Genomic DNA, 19,140 nt, shown 5'->3' on the forward strand with positions numbered 1-19,140 from the left:
GTCCTCTTTAAGAGCCCAGCCATGGGTCGCGAACACGCCGCTGGTGGCACGCTCGCGACCCGGTACGAAGTTCCGTGACAAAACCCCCGATCGCCGCCGGTGTCCTGCGTTTGGGTCACAGGAGCTGAAGAACGAGGAGAGGCGAGTGTAAACAAACCTTCCTGACATAGGGAACGACGATCAGTAACGTCACACGTCCAGCCCTGCCCCCCTACAGTAAGAAACACACATTAGGTCACACTTAACCCCTACAGCGCCCCCTAGTGGTTAACCCCTTCACTGCCATTGTCATTTTCACAGTAATCAGTGCATTTTTATAGCACTTTTCGCTGTGAAAATGACAATGGTCCCAAAAATGTGTCAAAAGTGTCCGATATGTCCGCCATAATGTTGCAGTCACAAAAAAAAACGCTGATCGCCGCCATTAGTAGTAAAAAAAATAAAATGTATAAAAATGCCATAAAACTATCTGCTATTTTGTAAACGCTATAAATTTTGTGCAAACCAATCGATAAACTTTTATTGCGATACGTATCGGTTTAAACTGAGGGAAAAAAAGCTTTTTTTTATATTTTTTTGGGGGGATATTTATTATAGCAAAAAGTAAAAAATATTGCATTTTCTTCAAAATTGTGGCTCTATGTTTGTTTATAGCGCAAAAAATAAAAACAGCAGGAGGTCATCAAATACCACCAAAAGAAAGCTCTATTTGTGGGAAAAAAAGGACGCCAATTTTGTTTGGGAGCCACGTCGAACGCAATTGTCAGTTTAAGTGACGCAGTGCCGAATCGCAAAAAGGGGCAAGGTCCTTAACCTGCATAATGGTCCAGGTCTTAACCGGTTAAAACTGAACTCCAGGAAGGATGCTTATGGCATACTTACACTGGTCAAGCTTGGCACAATGTAAGTATGCATATATCATACCCGATTGGCCGCTCATTTGTTTTTTTCAGTGAATACAAAGTATTCGCTGATTGGATAAGGTGGAGATCTTGATGTCACCATCCCTCCCCTCTACTTTATCCAATAAGGAAAGACCTGGTATTTATTTATAGAATTAATGGTGGGCGCTTGCACAGATTCTCAGTAGGACCTGGAAGATAAGGCTATCACTGGAGTAGCACTGTTTACTAGAGTGACTGTCAACTTCCCCAGCAGCCCATCAGATATGAGATATGCATACTTACATTGTGTCAGGCTGAACCAATGTAAGCATGCAAATAAAGATCATTCCCAAAGTTAAGCTTTAATGAATCATGACATTTTTTATTTTATTTTTTATTAAACTGGTGTATGCACCTCAGTCTGACTTGACTTGAGACTCTTGCAATCCCTTATATAGAAGCAAAAAAAGGGAAACACTGGCAGCCAATCAGTTGTGTTGTATGCATACGTGCTGAAAAAGAACATTCTGATAGGAGAGGCCATAAGGGATTACGTCATCACTCTGCTGATACCCTTTCACTGTCCACTAAGTACACAGGGGGAGGAGAGAGGATAACCAATTTCTCACTGCCACAAAGAAGGTAGTATCCATTACCTGACTGTGCAGTCTGGCAGGGCTGCATATTTAGATTAGATGAACAGAATTACAATTCCATTTGTAGGTAGAACAGCTCCCTGTGTTTTTAACAGTTTTCCAGGTGTTATATAGTAGGTGAGGTTGAAAAAAGACACAAGTCCAACCTATGCGAGTTCAGCTTTTGTTAAATAAAGGGCACTTTCATTTTCTTTTTTTCAACTAATGTTTTTGCTCACATATTTAATGAAATGCAAGTGGCCAGCCAGCACAATAAAAGATAACGGTTGTCAAATGTAAGTGATTCTCAGGGGCAATTCCAGGCCTTGGGGTTTGCCTCTAGAAAAAAAGAGATTTTTAATACAGCTTACCTGTAAAATCTTTTTCTTGGAGTACATCACGGGACACAGAGCGGCATTCATTACTATATGGGTTATATGGAGTACCTTCAGGTGTAGACACTGGCAATCTTCAAACAGGAAATGCCCCTCCCTATATAACCCCCTCCCATAGGAGGAGTACCTCAGTTTTGTAGCAAGCAGTATGCCTCCCAAAATGGTCCTCAAAAGAGGGGTGGGAGCTCTGTGTCCCGTGATGTACTCCAAGAAAAAGATTTTACAGGTAAGCTGTATTAAAAATCTCTTTTTCTTTATCGTTACATCACGGGACACAGAGCGGCATTCATTACTATATGGGATGTCCCAAAGCAATGCTTACAATGAGGGGAGGGAGAACATCTCCAAGACAAAAGGATTTAATTTAGAGATATACTCAAATCATAATAAATCCAACTTATTTGAGAAAAATAATCTTAAATTTTAAATTTAACTCAAAAAAAGAGGAGCCCCCGGAATCCGAGGGTCTCAAACTGCAGCCTGCAGCACTGCCTGCCCGAAGGCAGTATCAGTATTCCTTCTTACGTCCAACTTGTAGAATTTTGTAAATGTGTGGACAGAAGACCAGGTTGCCGCCTTGCAAACTTGAGCCATAGAGATCTGGTGGTGTGCTGCCCAGGAGGCGCCCATGGCTCTAGTAGAATGAGCCCTTAATGATACTGGAGGAGGCAACCCTTTCAAGCCGTAGGCCTGAGTGATCAATTGCTTAATCCACCTAGAAATGGTGGACTTTGCAGCTGCCTGCCCCTTCTTGGGCCCATCCGGTAGAATAAACAGCACATCTGTTTTCCGGATCTTCTCTGTAGCTTTAAGATAGGCCTTCATGGCCCTGACAATATCCAAGGTATGCAGCAACCCTTCCTTTCTGGAAGTAGGTTTAGGGAAGAAGGATGGTAATACCAAATCCTGGTTCAAATGAAAACTGGATATGACCTTCGGTAAGAAGGAAGGATGAGGGCGGAGAACGACCTTGTCCTTATGAAATATAAGATATGGTTCCTTACAGGATAAGGCTGCCAGTTCCGAAACTCTTCTTGCGGAAACTATGGCAACCAAAAACACCAACTTCCTTGTCAGTAGAACCAAAGGAACTTCAGCCAACGGCTCAAACGGTTGTTTCTGTAAACTCGACAGAACAAGATTTAAATCCCACGGACAAAGCGGGGATTTAACTGGAGGTTTAATACGTAAGACCCCTTGAAGGAAGGTCTTAACCAGCGAGTGGGTGGCCAGCGGCCGCTGAAACCACACTGACAGGGCAGAAATCTGTCCTTTGATTGTGCTTAATGCCAATCCTTTATCCACTCCTAGCTGGAGAAAACTTAAAACTCTATCTATGGTGAACTTGCGAGGAAGCCATAGCTTGGACTCGCACCAGCCTATATAGGCCTTCCAGACCCTGTGATAAATCACCCTAGAGACCGGTTTCCTGGCTCTGATTAGGGTAGAGATTACTTTCTGAGACAGACCTCTACCCCTGAGAATCAAGGATTCAGCTTCCAGGCCGTCAAATTTAGATGCCGTAAGGCAGGGTGGAGGATCGGACCTTGCGATAGCAGGTCTGGCCTTAGAGGCAGAGTCCAAGGGTTTCCCACTACCATCCTTAGGATTAGTGAGTACCAAGCCCTTCTGGGCCATGCTGGAGCTACCAGGATAACTGGTATGTGCTCCACCCGGATCCTGCGCAGCAGGCGGGGTAGTAACTGGAGCGGGGGAAACGCATAAAGAAGCTTGAACTGATGCCAAGGGCAAACCAGAGCATCGGTTCCGCAGGCCATCGGATCCCTTGAGCGGGACATGAACCTGTCTAGCTTCTTGTTGAGTCTCGATGCCATGATATCCACGTCCGGCACTCCCCATCTTTGGCAGAGTGCTTGAAAGACTTGTGGATGCAGAGACCATTCCCCCGGCCATAGAGTCTGGCGGCTTAAGAAGTCCGCCTGAAAGTTGTCCACTCCGGGAATGAATATTGCCGATATGCAGGGCACATGAGCCTCTGCCCATAGGAGAATCAAGCTCACTTCTCTTTGAGCGGCCTGACTCCTGGTCCCCCCTTGGTGATTTATGTATGCCACTGCCGTGGCATTGTCTGATTGAATTCTCACCGGGAGCCCCTGCAATTTCGACGTCCAAGCCCTGAGGGCTAGTCGAACAGCTCTGAGCTCCAAGATGTTGATGGGTAAAAGCTTCTCTGGCTTTGCCCAAATACCTTGGCGAGTGGAACCATCCACAATCGCTCCCCAGCCCGTCAGGCTGGCGTCTGTGGTCACTATCTTCCAAGCCACTGGGCTGAAAGATTTTCCCTTCAGTAGATTCTGAGGGTCTAACCACCAACACAGACTTTGCCGGACTCTTGATGAGAGAGGCAACGGGATATCCAAGGCCTGTGGCCTTTTGCTCCATGCTGACAGGATGGCTGCCTGCAGGATGCGAGTGTGGCTCTGGGCGTATGGCACCGCTTGGAAAGTAGCCACCATCTTGCCTAGTAATCTCATACATAGGCGAATAGTCGGTTCTTTCTTGCTTAGAACCAGTAGGATTAATTCCTTGATGGCTTTGACCTTCCTCCGAGGTAGGAACACCCCTTGTTGTTCCGTGTCTAATCTCATGCCGAGATATTCCAACTGCCTTGTGGGCTGGAATGCTGACTTTTCTCGATTTAGGACCCAGCCGAACCTCTCGAGGTATTGGACCGTGAGGGCCACTGCTCGTTCCAAGCCGGGAGACGAGTGGTCTATGACTAGGAGGTCGTCCAGGTATGCTAGGATCGTGACCCCTTGGATCCTTAGCTTGGCTAGGATTGGAGCTAGAACCTTCGTGAACACCCGGGGGGCCGTAGCCAACCCGAAGGGAAGCGCCACGAATTGGAAATGACGCGAAGCCACCATAAAGCGTAGATATCTTTGATGTGGCTGATAAATTGGAACATGAAGGTAGGCATCCTTTATGTCTATGGACGCCATGAAGTCGTCTTTTTGGAGTGTGGCAGCTGCTGACCGCACGGATTCCATCCGAAATGAGCGGACTTTTAAGTATGCATTTACCATCTTTAGGTCCAAAATTGGCCTGACATCTCCATTGGGCTTTAGGATGATGAATAGGTTGGAGTAGAAACCCAGCCCCTGTTCCAGGACTGGTACCTCTACTATTACTTCCTGGGAAAGTAGATGATCTAGAGCCGACCTTAATGCGGCTCCTTTCTCCAGATCGTTTGGAATCCTTGACTCCTGGAAATGAGGAGGAGGAAACCTTAGGAATTCTAGCTTGTAGCCTGTGGCCACGGAAGACCGTACCCACTCGTCGGGAATGCTGGCTTCCCAAATCTCCGAAAAGAGTCGCAGCCTTCCCCCCACCTTCGTGGGTGGGGGCGCCCCTTCATGAGGTAGACTTGGGGGCTGGTTTTGCTGGCTTGCGAAACCACTGCCTCTTGCCCCTAACAGTCTGTCCTTGTGATCTGCTGTTGAAGCCGAAGTTTGTTCTTGCAGGAGGCCGTCGATACTGCTTGGCATTAGAGGGCCCCTGCCCAGGGGAGGACTGTCGTTTAAACGCAGGTCCCTGAACCCTCTTCCTAGTTGGCAAGAGAGTACTCTTGCCGCTTGAAATGGTCTGAATGTATTTATCTAAGTCCTCTCCGAAGAGCCGTCCTCCATGGAAGGGAAACCCTGCCAGGAGCTTCTTGCATGGGGGCTCAGCCTCCCAGCTTTTTAACCATAAGAGTCTTCTCATATGGATAAGGGATAATGATAAACGTGACGCTTGTTGGATAGAATCCTTGCTTGCGTCTACCGTAAAACATATGGCCTTAGGGACATCCGAAAATTCTTCTGCCTGCTCGGCAGGAATAAGTTCAAGCATTTGCTTAAATTGATCCGATAAAGCTTGAGCGACTCCAATCGCAGCCACGGCTGGCTGTACTACTGCCCCTGCAGAAGTGAAGGAGTTCTTAAGTAGGGCTTCCAAGCGTCTATCAACTGGATCTTTGAAAACCTGTACGTTTTCTACAGGACATGTTAACGATTTGTTAACACATGAGATGGCTGCGTCTACTGCAGGAGAAGCCCATCTCTTGGAAAACTTTTCTTCCATAGGATATAAGACAGAAAATTTCTTAGGTGGAAAGAAAACCTTGTCTGGTTTGTTCCACTCTTGGAACAAGACTTCCTCCAATAGAGGATGGATCGGAAACACAGCACTGCTTTGAGGCGCCCTCAGTGAGCCCAAAGCTGAAACCGTCGATACCTGGAGATCTGGTACAGGCAGGTTGAATGCCTTATGGACCAAGTCCGTCAAGCCCTGAATCCACCAGCTCTCCCTCAGGGAGACTGCCCCAGACTCCTCTGTATCCGGATCTTCGATCCCTGAACCTACTTGGTCTCTGTCCAAGAGGTCCAATTCCCCAGAGGAAAGGACCTCCTCTTCCGAGGGTCCGCGCACGGGTGACGGAGATCTATTCCGCTTACTACCCCGCATGGCTGCGGCTATCATTTCTCCCATGCTTCTCCGCATCTCATTTAAAGAGGCGAGTAACACCTCCTCCGTGACCACCTTAGGGTTGGGTTGACTCGCGTCAGCTCTAGCCCCAGACCCCGATGGCCCAAAGGCTCCCTGTGGGGAAAGCAGCGGCATAGCTCTATCCGAGACCTCAGATTCTGCGGGGGAATCCCCACCTTTTGTACCCTCTGATCTTGATGCCATGGTACAATACCGAGGTACACCTGCTACTTATTGGTACCTGGGACTTATAATAGTTAAATGCCCAAACACCTGTTTGGGGAATAAAAAATGTTTCCTCTACCCTAGATGACACTTTTTTTTTTTTTTTTTTTTTTTTTTTTTAAAAGAAAAACTTTTCTTCTTTTTTTTTTTTTTTATTTTTTTTTTTTTTTTTCAATCTAGGCAAGAAAAAACATTCTATCCCCCTGAGTAGTATTGCCAAAGAAAAGACTATGAGATGGAAAAGAAAACCAGCCTATTCCTAGGCTAAACCACAATCTTCTGAAGACTGTAGTATTCTTTCTGGCCACTGTGTGTCCTCAGCGCCCCGTGCTTCACTCCAGTCCTTCCTCCCTTAAGCCAGAGAAATGAATGAGCTGTGGCATCTAAGGAAGGGCCGCCCCTTCCTTTAAACCACTGACCCGCCCTTCCCCCCCCAGCTAAAACGGCGCCAAATGCGTCTATAACACGTGCACGCGCACCGCGCGCGCGCCCGCCGACGGGGGGGGGGTTGGGAGGAAGGGCCTCTCTGTTCCTGCAGCCGCAGGCCTGGAACACACGAGGAGGTCAGCGTTTTGCCTGCCTTGCAGGCATGAGGGAGAGGACTGGATAGAGCATCGCCTGGAGGCTTGCAGGTAAGCATAGCTCTCTGACACACACATACACTTGTACATAAAAGGCCCCATACACAGCTTTTCCAACACTACCAGGGAGGTCACTTTTTATGGGGAAATATAACATATAGAGCCATCCTATCTTCATGATATGTGACTGGTTTGCCAGATGCAATGCATAACCTTAGGCATGTCCCCTGTGACCTCCCAGAAAAAACTTGCTAAGAGCCAAGCCCCGCAGGTTTTTCCCCTCACTTACCTGCTCCATGCCGCAGGACTTTGCCAAGCAAGAGGTCCAATCTTCCCCCATCTCCGTGGGGATGTCTAGACCTTCAGGCCCTGGGAACCTTCTTCTTCCATGAAGGATCCACTGTCCTGGGCCCATACAGCACCCTGGCAAACAGAAAACATTAGGCGCCCCAAAGGTTTTCTAAGTTCTGGGCCCAGGGTCCAGCTCTCTTAAAAAGAAAGCATTATGGGCTATACCCCAAGGGTTTGGGGTCCGGTTACTGACCACTTTAGCGCGCAGGCTTTTTTGGACAGAACCGGTAGCTCACCTAATCCCAAGGATGCGGAGGCAAGCTAAACCATGACTAACACCTAAGACACTGGCGTAAAAACTGAGGTACTCCTCCTATGGGAGGGGGTTATATAGGGAGGGGCATTTCCTGTTTGAAGATTGCCAGTGTCTACACCTGAAGGTACTCCATATAACCCATATAGTAATGAATGCCGCTCTGTGTCCCGTGATGTAACGATAAAGAAAAACTTTTTCTGAGCACTAATAATAAAAAATAAAAAGTTAAAATTCCTGCTTCTTGAATGCTACATTTGTTTTATATTATCTAGTTTTTAGCCAACAAACAAAATAGTGATGTTTGTGACCTTCTCATTGCCCAGAAATCTACAAACAGCATGTTGGTCAGCATTGTGTGCAATTAAAGTGGTTGTAAAGGTAGAAGGCTTTTTATCCTAATGCATTCTATAACATTTAACAAGCTGGCACCTCAGAGGAGGAAAATCATTATTAAACTTTATGAAGTTTTGAGACACAACGTGCAACACATTATCTATTCTTCCTTTTTTCATATTACCAAAATCCTATTACCATATACAATAAAATAGGTATATGTACAAGTAAATAAATGACCCTTACATACACGTAGTAAAGTGACTAGCCTCAGAAGATACACAGAAATTAAACAAATCCTCCTACAAGTTGTACCTTTTTATCTGCTGTCTTTTATTGTTGGCATCCATTCAAAGTGCAGAATTTATAAAGCTTGCCTGTGCGTTCAGGAAAAAAAGGGGGTGGAGAGCTGAAGATACATGCTACGGAGCTCAGCGAGGAGAATGCTGATTGGGGGGGGTTTTCACACAGCACATTCTCTTGAGACAAGCACACACTATAGAGGGATATGCTTTGTTCGTATTTCATGTCTGAGGTTTACAACCACCAAAGTAATAATCAGTGCACTAAAACAAACCTTAGCTAAACAGGAGAGCTGGGATTGCCAGAACCGGTGTCGCCGCGAAGTGGGAAATATTGAATTGGTTGGTCCTGATGGAGCAATGAGGATGAGAGGGGAGCCTGGGAGTTTGCTCTGAAAAAAAAAAAAAATCAAAGATTTCGTTAAAAAAAAAAAAAATAGATTTAGAAATAAAATCTGAAAAAAGCAAGACACAAAGTGGATATATTTACAGGCTTGTTATGGGATAGTACTCCGACTGCTGGATCCCATGGTCTCTTCAATAGTAGAGATAATGCTTCTGCACTGGCTCCTCCTGATCTGACAGTCGTGGCTAGTAGCATGCGATCAATAAGAGCTGGTACCTATAGAGAGCCACAAGACATTATCTCCTTATTACAAACACTGAATATATGTCCAGCTATATACAACATGACTACAAACACAGCCAAATCTTCATCTTCCAATACCACATAATTTGGACAGACATTATTTACATACATTCTTATCCATGCCAAATGAAGCAGTACCTTGCCTTTCAATGTCTGCAGAGCATCCAGATATGCAGCAAGCAGTGGTAGGCTGAGGGTTTCCACCAGTGTGCTATGCAGCCACTGCACTAGTTTGGTGTCCCATCCTACTGAGGCTAGAGCTTGACGCACCCGACGGGCACACTTGTCCACAGCAATTCTTCTCAGCACCGGCTCATTGGTTGCCTGAAGGGACAATAAGCAAAGATTGCTTCCATGATACAAAATTAGGACAATTAACTAAATTTAACTGCTAAAATCTGGCTTGGTCAAAGCGCTATACAAGTTCAGTGAAAAAAAGGCAGAAAGAAAAACAGCACATGCACTTACACCATCATTAGCAAGTCGAGCAAGGCGGTCAGCTTGTAAAGATTTCAGGACCTTGTTAAAAAGCTTATTCTGTGAGGTACTCCAACCAGTCCTAATAGGAATTTAGAATAAAAACACATTAAAAAGGGTAACAAGTAATTAACCAAAATGTGCTTGTTCATTTGAAAATCTGCTTTGCTACAACAGCAAGGACTAACCTATTAAGGTGATCTTCCCAGTCATCAGGTGGTGGAGGAGCTTCAGTATCTGTTCGCACAAAGATCACATGACGTTCACACTCATTCATAACACTTCGAGCCTTCTGGTTATCATATAATGGCATGGAAATGGGAGTGACAGTCTCAACATCAATTGGAACATCTGCCTCACTGCAAAGTGGTAGAATTAACATGATCAGGCCAACACAATTACAGCTATTAGCATTAGTACTACTGTATTTTGATATATTGTTTTTTGCACATTTATAGTGGCAAGAAACGCATGTGAAGCCCATGGAATTAACTGTTTTTCTGCAGTAATTTCCATAAAATGTGCTGGAGGAAAAAGGAAGTGAACCCTTGGAGGTAACTGCTGGTCAAACTTCCTTAGGCAGCAATGACTTCAAACAAGCACTTTCAGTAGCTCTGGATCAGACCCGCACAGTGTTCAGGTGGAATTTTTGACCATTCCTCCTTACAAAACTGCTTCAGCTCAGAAAAAAATGTCTCTCCGACTCTTTTTCTCAAGCCAGTCTGTGGTGGATTTACTTCAATACTTAGGGCCATAGTCCTGCTGCACCACCCAACTTCTACTAAGCTTCAGCTGGCAGACAGCCACTTTGACATTATCCTGTTATGATATTTCGGTAATCAAGGGAATTCACTTTTCACTCAATGATGGCAAATGGCCCATCATTGGGATAATGTGTTTGACGTTGGTAAGCTGTGCCCTTTTTTGTGCCATGCTTCGTGCCGAGTACTTTTCCTGAACAATTCAACTTTCGTTTCATCAATCTAAAGACATTTTCTCAGTAGCGTTGCAGTTTTCTAGGGTGCTCATTAGCAAACTTTTGGCGCACAGCAGTAGTCTCCTCTTTGGGGTTCTGTCATAGACATCCTGCCTGTTCAAAGACTTATATATGGTAGACTCATGAACAAGGATGTTTGTCAGTTTCAGGGATGTCCTCAAACCTTAAGCTGTTTTGTGATTCTTGGTTTACATCACCTGATGTTTCTTGTGAACAGCAATTCTAAAATGTTTGAGTGTCTTTTATGTATCAAAGTAGCTTTATGCCCAGGTTCACACTGGGCTGCGGGAGTGAAGCCGTGCGAGTTCAGCTGAACTCGCACGATTTCACTCCCGATTTCGGCCGCGATTTAAGAGACATCTGTGCAGGTTTCTGCACAGATGTCAATGTAAATCGTGGCCCGAAATCGCAAAAAGTAGTACAGGAACTACTTTTTGAAATCGGCACAGCACCGCAAATACGGCGTCGCACCGATTAGGACGGTGCCATTGCCAACAAAAGCCGCCGATTTGAGATGCGATTTGACATGTGAAATCGCATCTCAAATCGTACCAAGTGTGAACCTGGGCTAAACCACACCTCTAAGCTCATTAATTGGACTCAGGTGTGCAAACTACAGACTCCAAACAACTTCTGTTGAAGTAATCTATGGGTTCACTTAGAAATGCTATTGGAAGGATTGGCATTGGACTTTAAAGGGACTGATATGGTGAGGATGTACAGTATCTCAAAAAAGCGAGTACCCCCTCAAATTTTTGTAAATATTTTATTATATTTTCATGTAACAACACTAAAGAAATGACACTTTGCTACAATGTAAAGTAGTGAGTGTACAGCTTGTATAACAGTGTAAATTTGCTGTCTCCTCAAAATAACTCAACACACAGCCATTAACCACTTTAGCCTCTGGCCTGTTTTTCAGAGTCGGTGTTTACGAGACAAAACCATTTTTTTTTTGCTAGAAAATTACTTAAAACCCCCAAACATTATATATTTTTTTTCTAACACCCTAGAGAATAAAATGGAAGTCATTGCAATACTTTTTGTCACACCGTATTTGCGCAGCGGTCTTACAAGCGCACTTTTTTTGGAAAAAATTCACTTTTTTAAATGAAAAAATAAGACAACAATAAATTTGGCCCAATTTTTTTATATATTGTGAAAGATAATGTTACGCCGAGTAAAATGATACCCAACATGTCACGCTTAAAAATTGCGCCCGCTCGTGGCATGGCGTCAAACTTTTACCCATTGATAGGCGACGTTTAAAAAATTCTACAGGTTGCATTTTTTGAGTTACAGAGTAGGCCTAAGGCTAAAATTAATGCTCTCGCTCTAACGATCGCGGCGATACCTCACTTGTGTGGTTTGAATACCGTTTTCATATGCGGGCGCTACTCGCGTATACGTTCGCTTCTACGCGCGAGCTCGTCGGGACGGGGCGCTTTAAAAAAGTTTTTTTGCTTTTCGCATTTATTTTTATTTATTTTAGAATTTTTAACACTGAAAAAAAAAAAAAAAAAAAATTATCACTTTTATTCCTATTACAAGGAATGTAAACATCCCTTGTAATAGAAAAAAGCATGACAGGTCCTCTTAAATATGAGATCTGGGGTCAAAAAGACCTCAGATCTCATATTTGGGCTTAAATGACAAAAAAAAAAAATGTTTCTTTAAGACGCTGGGCGGGACTGACGTTTTGACGTCACTTCCGCCCAGCGGAGCTATGGGGACGGGCGAAGGAGATTTTTCCTTCAGTCTCGTCCCCGCTCAGCTGCCGGATGGTCGCGATCTCCTCCGCCGCTACCGACGGCTACGGTAAGCGGCGGAGGGCGCGGGAGAGCAGCGGGAGGGGGGGGCCCCTCTCCCGATAACGGCGATCTCGCGGCAAATCCGCCGCGGAGACCGCCATTATCGTTAACACGGCCGCCCACAGAAGAGATGAATATCTCGATTGTGGCAGCAGCTGCTGCCGTTACCGAGATATTCATCTCTAAAGTGAGGACGTATAACGACGGTGGGCGGTCGGCAAGTAGTTAATGTCTAAACCGCTGGCAAAAGTGAGTACACACCCCTAAGTGAAAATGTCCAAATTGGGCCCAAAGTGTCAATATTTTGTGTGGCCACCATTAATTTCCAGCACTGCCTTAACCCTCTTGGGCATTGAGTTCACCAGAGCTTCACAGGTTGCCACTGGAGTCCTCTTCCACTCCTCCGTTATGTTGGAAAACTGCCCTGCGGCCCAGTCGTCGAAGGAAGGGGATCATGCTCTGCTTCAGTATGTCACAGTACATGTTGGCTTTCATGGTTCCCTCAGTGAACTGTAGCTCCCCAGTGCCGGCAGCACTTATGCAGCCCCAGACCATGACACTCCCACCACTATGCTTGACTGTAGGCAAGACACACTTGTTTTTATACTCCTTACCTGGTTGCCGCCACACACACTTGACACCATCTGAACCAAATTAGTTTATCTTGGTCTTATCAGACCACAGGACATGGTTCTAGTAATCCATGTCCTTAGTCTGCTTGTCTTCAGCAAACTGTTTGCAGGCTTTCTTGTGCATCATCTTTAGAAGAGGCTTCCTTCTGGAACAACAGCCATGCGGACCAATTTGATGCAGTGTGTAGCGTATGGTCTGAGCACTGACAAGCTGACCCCTACCCCTTTAAATTCTGCAGCAACGCTGGTAGCACTCATATGTCTATTTCCCAAAGACAACCTATGTATACGACACCGAGTTGGTGAGGCCTGTTCTGAGTGGAACCTGATTTGTTAAACCGCCTTATGGTCTTGGCCACCGTGCTAAATCAGAGCAGTTTCAGGGTCTTGGCAATCTTTTTATACCCTAGGCCAGGGGTAGGCAACCTCAACCCTCCAGATGTGGTGAACCGACAAATCTCATCATGCCTCTGCCTCTAGGAGTTATGCCTGTGACTGTTAGGGTCTTGCAATTCTAAAACCGCTGGAGGGCCGAAGTTGCCTAGCCCATCTTTATATAGAACAATAATAATTTTTTCAGATCTTTAGAGAGTTCTTTGCCACGAGGTGCCATGTTGAATTTCCAGTGACCAGTATGAGAAAGTGAGAGCGATAACACCAAATTTAATACACTTGCTCCCCCATTCACACCTGAGACCTTTTAACACTAACAAGTCACATGGGGAGGGAAAATGGCCAATTGTGCCCAATTTGGAAATTTTCACTTAGGGGTGTACTCACTTTTGTTGCCAGCGGTTTAGACATTAAAAGGGGTTGTAAAGGTACAATATCCAAGCATTAGCGGGCCCCCCGAGCCCCAGTTTACTTACCGGACCACTTTGAAAGTCCTGCGCCGTGAACTGGTTTCTCGGCTCATTTATTGGTTGATTGAAAGCAGCGCAGCCATTGGTTCGCACTGCTGCTGTCAATCATATCAAATGACGCGGCGCGCCGGGGGCCGAGTGATACAGAGAGCTTGCATGAAGGTGGAAAGTTCTTTTGGGGGGGTTTGCAGAGACAGCCGCTGAGGGACCCCAGAAGACCAGGTTCGGGGGCCACTCTGCAAAACAAGCTGCACAGTGGAGGTAAGTATAACATGTTTGTTATTTAAAAAAATAAAAATAAATTCTCTTTAGTGTTCTTTTAATGGTGTGTTGTGTTATTTTGAGAGGACAACAAATGTACACTGTTATACAAGCTGTACACTCACTACTTTACATTGTAGCAGAGGGACATGTATTCAGTGTTGTCACATAAAAATATATAATAAAATGTTAAAACAATAAGAACCACATTCTCAAACGGTCTTCTTGGAATTATTACAAGGAATCCAAAACTCACATGGCACTTTCCTGCTGTCTACGAGGTGTGATGAAAAGGGTACGGGTGGGACGGGCATTGCTGGCATCAGGGTGGGCACTCCAAGGCTTGGCATAGCTGTGATCAAGAAATACCAAGTCCAACTCTCGTTCATGCACAGACAACTGGAAAAGAAGGGATGTGCCCATTCTACGCGCTGAAGACTGCAGGTCTCGCTCACTTGTCCTGTGTGACATTTTTGCCACACCACCGACCCCAGGCATGGGGCACAGTATAAATAAACCTGTAAATGAAAAGAGTATATACACTTTATTATGCTATCATACTGGTAACTACCACTTCTGCCAAATATGGCTTGGATATGGACATCATATCTCATCAGCTAAACCGAGTTCATACCTACTCAACTTAAATGGCTTAGGTTTTCATTCATGCAGATCGCTGCTCCATTCAGCTGCTGGGAACAAGGAAAGGGAGCCCTGTATAACGTTAAAGCCTGGTAATCGCCTCTGGTTAATCAATGTACATTGCAAGCGTTTTACCAATTTTTTTTGTTTCCTACCGGTTTCTGCTCTGAAGGAATAGTTAAACAATCTCTTGTGTAGACTGATTTTGAGTGGAGGTGACAAATTAATTTTAAATCAGCTGATGCACTGAATGTTCTGATGGGAAAATTTGCAGTATCTGCATCCCTGCAGTGATTAAAGCGGAGTTCCACCCCAAAATGCAACTTCTGCTTTTCGATATCCCCCCCCCCCCCCCCTCCGGTGTAACAGATACCAGTATAATGCAGGTATTTGCTCCCACTTCCGGGCATAGATAGCTGCAGTATCCACAGATATCTATGCCATACCCCCCCCCCCACTGTCTTCTGGGAGACACACAGGTTCCGGGAGACACACAGGTTCCAGAAGACAGCAGGGACCATTCAGATAGCGCATGCATAGTAGGGAACAAGTTTTCCTTACCAAAAATCGCGACAGCAGTACCCGAGAGCCTAGTAAGTGTCCATATTTTAAAAGTCAGCAGCTGCAGTATTTGTAGCCGCTGACTTTAAACAAAAAAAAAACGGAGTTCCGCCGAAAATTAACACATAGGGAGTATCTCACAATAAAATAAAATTTTTGTTGCGAAGGATACCTACAATCTGACTTGTATCTTAGTGTAGAGTTTTTCAACCAAGCAGGAAATTCAATTTTCAAAGATGTTCTGCATACCAATTCATTTTGCATTGAATTTCCCCAAAAATACAGCACTACAGTATGTAACGTTTAAAGTGCTAGTGTGATATTTTTACCGGCAAGTAAGCTTATAATAAAGCTTACTTGTAGGTAAAATTAATATCGCCTAACCGTGCATCGTTTAGGAGATATTCCAGCGAGCAGCAGCCGGTAATGTCACTGGCACATGCGCTCTAAAGGAACGGCATACCCGTGCTGTTCCTTTAGAGCAGGGGTGCCAAACCAGTGGCCCGCGACCTCCTGCTCTGGGATGGTGGTTTGGCAAGCCCAGATCGCATGTTGCTGACCCGCCATCCTAGAGCATCAGTGTTGTGAATGAAGCTGGCAGTAGAGAAAGAAGCTGCAAAGCCGCATAAGCTGATGCTTCCTGTATAGCGCCAACTCCTGTCACAATCGATACCAAATACACTCTTCTTGGGACAGCAACAGCTAGGGAAAACTGAATGGAAGACTGTTATTAAAGGTAAGTTTATTACTAAAATCAGTGCATATATGGGCATATCTGTTCTGCAGCAGTTACTGGGCTGCTTTCAAACTAATCTGCAGATGCAGCATAGTGCACCTGAAGGTTACCTGCACTGAGCCATACACTTCTGTTATTACGGGTTTGCTGCGCTTTCAGAAAGTGCACCACACCTGCAAGATATAATGGAAGTCTATGGCAAAGTGCAGCTAACCTGCAGGAAAGCTACAGGTGCATCAGTGTGAAAGCAGCCTTAGGCCCCACTAGCGTGGGCTGTGTCCTTTCTGCATATGCAGCGTGGCCGCAGATCTGTCATTCGGCCATTTTGGTCCGCGACCGTATACCAAGTCGCTTTCATGGCCCTCGCTCTTCAAAAGGTTGGGCACCCCCTGCTTTAGAGCTCTGTGCTGTGCCTGGGGCTCCTGCGCAGGAGTGATGTCATCGGAGCTCAGCCAGACAGTAGGTCGAAGCTTGCGAACCCGAAAGGAGGACGGTGAAGATGAAAGCCCTGTCAATGGTGACAGAGCGTCGCTGGAGGGCTTTTTTTTTTATAGGCATTTCATAATGCAATAGTATTCGATGCATACTAGCACATTATGACATTACCTTGTAGGGGGGGGGGGGGGGGGGGACATTTTTTTCCCCCAGAAACTTTACTACAGCTTTAATAACATTAACTTGCAATATGGCTTATGTAGCAATTGTATATGATGAATAATATATATATATATATATATATATATATATATATATATATATATATATATATATATACACACACACATACATACACACACACACACACACAGGGCTCAAAATTTCAAGTCCTGAGCTACTAGCCAGGCCTTAAGGGTTACTCGCCACAAGTTGCCCCACTCAACCCCGCCCCTTGTAAATGATCATTTGTTATTCAGATCATACATGGTATGCAGGGTCGTCTAATGTTAATTGGACCCTGGGAAAACATTTCCGTGCCCACTCTAGAAACACTACAGGAGAGGGTCAGAAAAACTGCAGACATTGCAAGGCGAGGACCAGAGAGACTGCAGGCATGGCAAGGAGGGGGTCAGAGAGACTGCAGACATTGCAAGGCGAGGACCAGAGAGACTGCAGGCATGGCAAGGAGGGGGTCAGAGAGACTGCAGACATGGCAAGAAGAGGTCCAGAGAGACTGCAGACATGGCAAGGAGAGGTCCAGAGAGACTGCAGGCATGGCAAGGAGAGGTCCAGAGAGACTGCAGGCATGGCAAGGAGAGGTCCAGAGAGACTGCAGACATGGCAAGGAGAGGTCCAGAGAGACTGCAGGCATGGCAAGGAGAGGTCCAGAGAGACTGCAGGCATGGCAAGGAGAGGGTCAGAGAGACTGCAGACAGGGCAAAGGAGAGGGTCAGAGAGACTGCAGACAGGGCAAAGGAGAGGGTCAGAGAGACTGCAGACAGGGCAAAGGAGAGGGTCAGAGAGACTGCAGACAGGGCAAAGGAGAGGGTCAGAGAGACTGCAGACAGGGCAAAGGAGAGGGTCAGAGAGACTGCAGGCATGGCAAGGAGAGGGTCAGAGAGACTGCAGGCATGGCAAGGAGAGGGTCAGAGAGACTGCAGGCATGGCAAGGAGAGGGTCAGAGAGACTGCAGGCATGGCAAGGAGAGGGTCAGAGAGACTGCAGACATGGCAAGGAGAGGGTCAGAGAGACGGCAGACATGGCAAGGAGAGGGTCAGAGAGACGGCAGACATGGCAAGGAGAGGGTCAGAGAGACTGCAGACATGGCAAGGAGAGGGTCAGAGAGACTGCAGACATGGCAAGGAGAGGGTCAGAGAGACTGCAGACATGGCAAGGAGAGGGTCAGAGAGACTGCAGACATGGCAAGGAGAGGGTCAGAGAGACTGCAGACATGGCAAGGAGAGGGTCAGAGAGACTGCAGACATGGCAAGGAGAGGGTCAGAGAGACTGCAGACATGGCAAGGAGAGGGTCAGAGAGACTGCAGACATGACAAGGAGAGGGTCAGAGAGACTGCAGACATGGCAAGGCGAGGGTCAGAGAGACTCCAGGCATGGTACAGGTACTGTGGATGGTGTGGTGATGAATAGCTCCCCCCATCCCTCCACATTTCTGTAGAGGGGGAGATGTTGCAACTCAGTGTACACAGCTCTAGCACCTGGAAGAGCATGTCCTCCCTCTACACTTGTTCAGTGTGATCCCTGACCTCTCCCCCTGCTGAGTGCCGGACTTCTCTGCTCAATTTCTCCTCACTCAAATCATCAGCAGTGTCCAGATCCAGACAGCACAAAGGTCCCCTCATACTCCCAGCCAGTCAGCTCGGAAGTGTCCTCTCCTGTTCCGTGCCATTGTCAGCAGGTCGGAAGTCGGGAAGGAGGAAGTTACATCTTCCTCCTCTGAATGGCGGGTCCTCCAAGCACATGATTGGTTTCTAGCATCCTAACAACCAATCATTTTAACAGGCGGGACTTGGGAGACAACAGGAGAAAGACAGTAGTTCCACTTGATTGGGCAACTCTTCTGCTACTCGCAATCAGTTAATATGTACTCGCCAAATGCAAGCAGGCGAGTACAAATTTTGAGGGCTGTGTGTGTGTATATATATATATATATATATATATATATATACATACACACACACACACACACACACACACACACACATATATATATATATATTTTTTTTCACAATAGTGGAGTTACCCTTTAAATATGAAACAAATCAGGTATGAATGATATACTGCGAGCATACTGCGAGCATACTGCATTTGCTCCTTTGGCAAAGACCTACGGTACTTTTTTTTTTTTTTTAAATCTACTGCAGTTTCTTTGCAAAGCTTTTTCCGTACCTGTCTTTGGATGCATATAAACTGACTATCTAAAATCAAAATACAGACTTAGATAACAATGGGGTCCATTCACTAACATTTACTGCATGCGATAACGCAGCCACGTGACTCATTTGCATAAATTGTTGTATGCTGTAAATTACATCCAATAAAAAAAATAATAATTATGCACCATTTACCGCAATAAAAATGAAATAAAAATGTGACGGTAAAT

General features: G+C 45.7%; 1 protein-coding gene across 5 annotated transcripts in view; it reads right to left on the reverse strand.

The window, feature by feature from the left end:
• Nucleotides 1-19,140, reverse strand: part of KANSL3 (KAT8 regulatory NSL complex subunit 3) — an 89,475-nt gene that overhangs the window by 68,717 nt on the left and 1,618 nt on the right. For 3 of the 5 annotated variants that reach the window (XM_040345943.1, XM_040345939.1, XM_040345944.1), the window contains exons 2-7: nt 14,400-14,661; nt 9,768-9,938; nt 9,571-9,661; nt 9,241-9,426; nt 8,944-9,075; nt 8,729-8,845 (exon numbers count right to left, since the gene is read on the reverse strand). In XM_040345943.1, coding sequence (XP_040201877.1) covers nt 8,729-8,845; nt 8,944-9,075; nt 9,241-9,426; nt 9,571-9,661; nt 9,768-9,938; nt 14,400-14,641 — 939 coding nt within the window. In that variant the 5' untranslated portion in view covers nt 14,642-14,661. Of the gene's footprint in view, nt 1-8,728; nt 8,846-8,943; nt 9,076-9,240; nt 9,427-9,570; nt 9,662-9,767; nt 9,939-14,399; nt 14,662-14,777; nt 14,836-19,140 lie in introns of all 5 variants that reach the window. The other 2 variants (XM_040345941.1, XM_040345940.1) reach the window with 2 other exon arrangements.

The sequence above is a fragment of the Rana temporaria genome, chromosome 3, assembly GCF_905171775.1.
Source record: "Rana temporaria chromosome 3, aRanTem1.1, whole genome shotgun sequence".
NCBI lineage: Eukaryota > Metazoa > Chordata > Amphibia > Anura > Ranidae > Rana > Rana temporaria.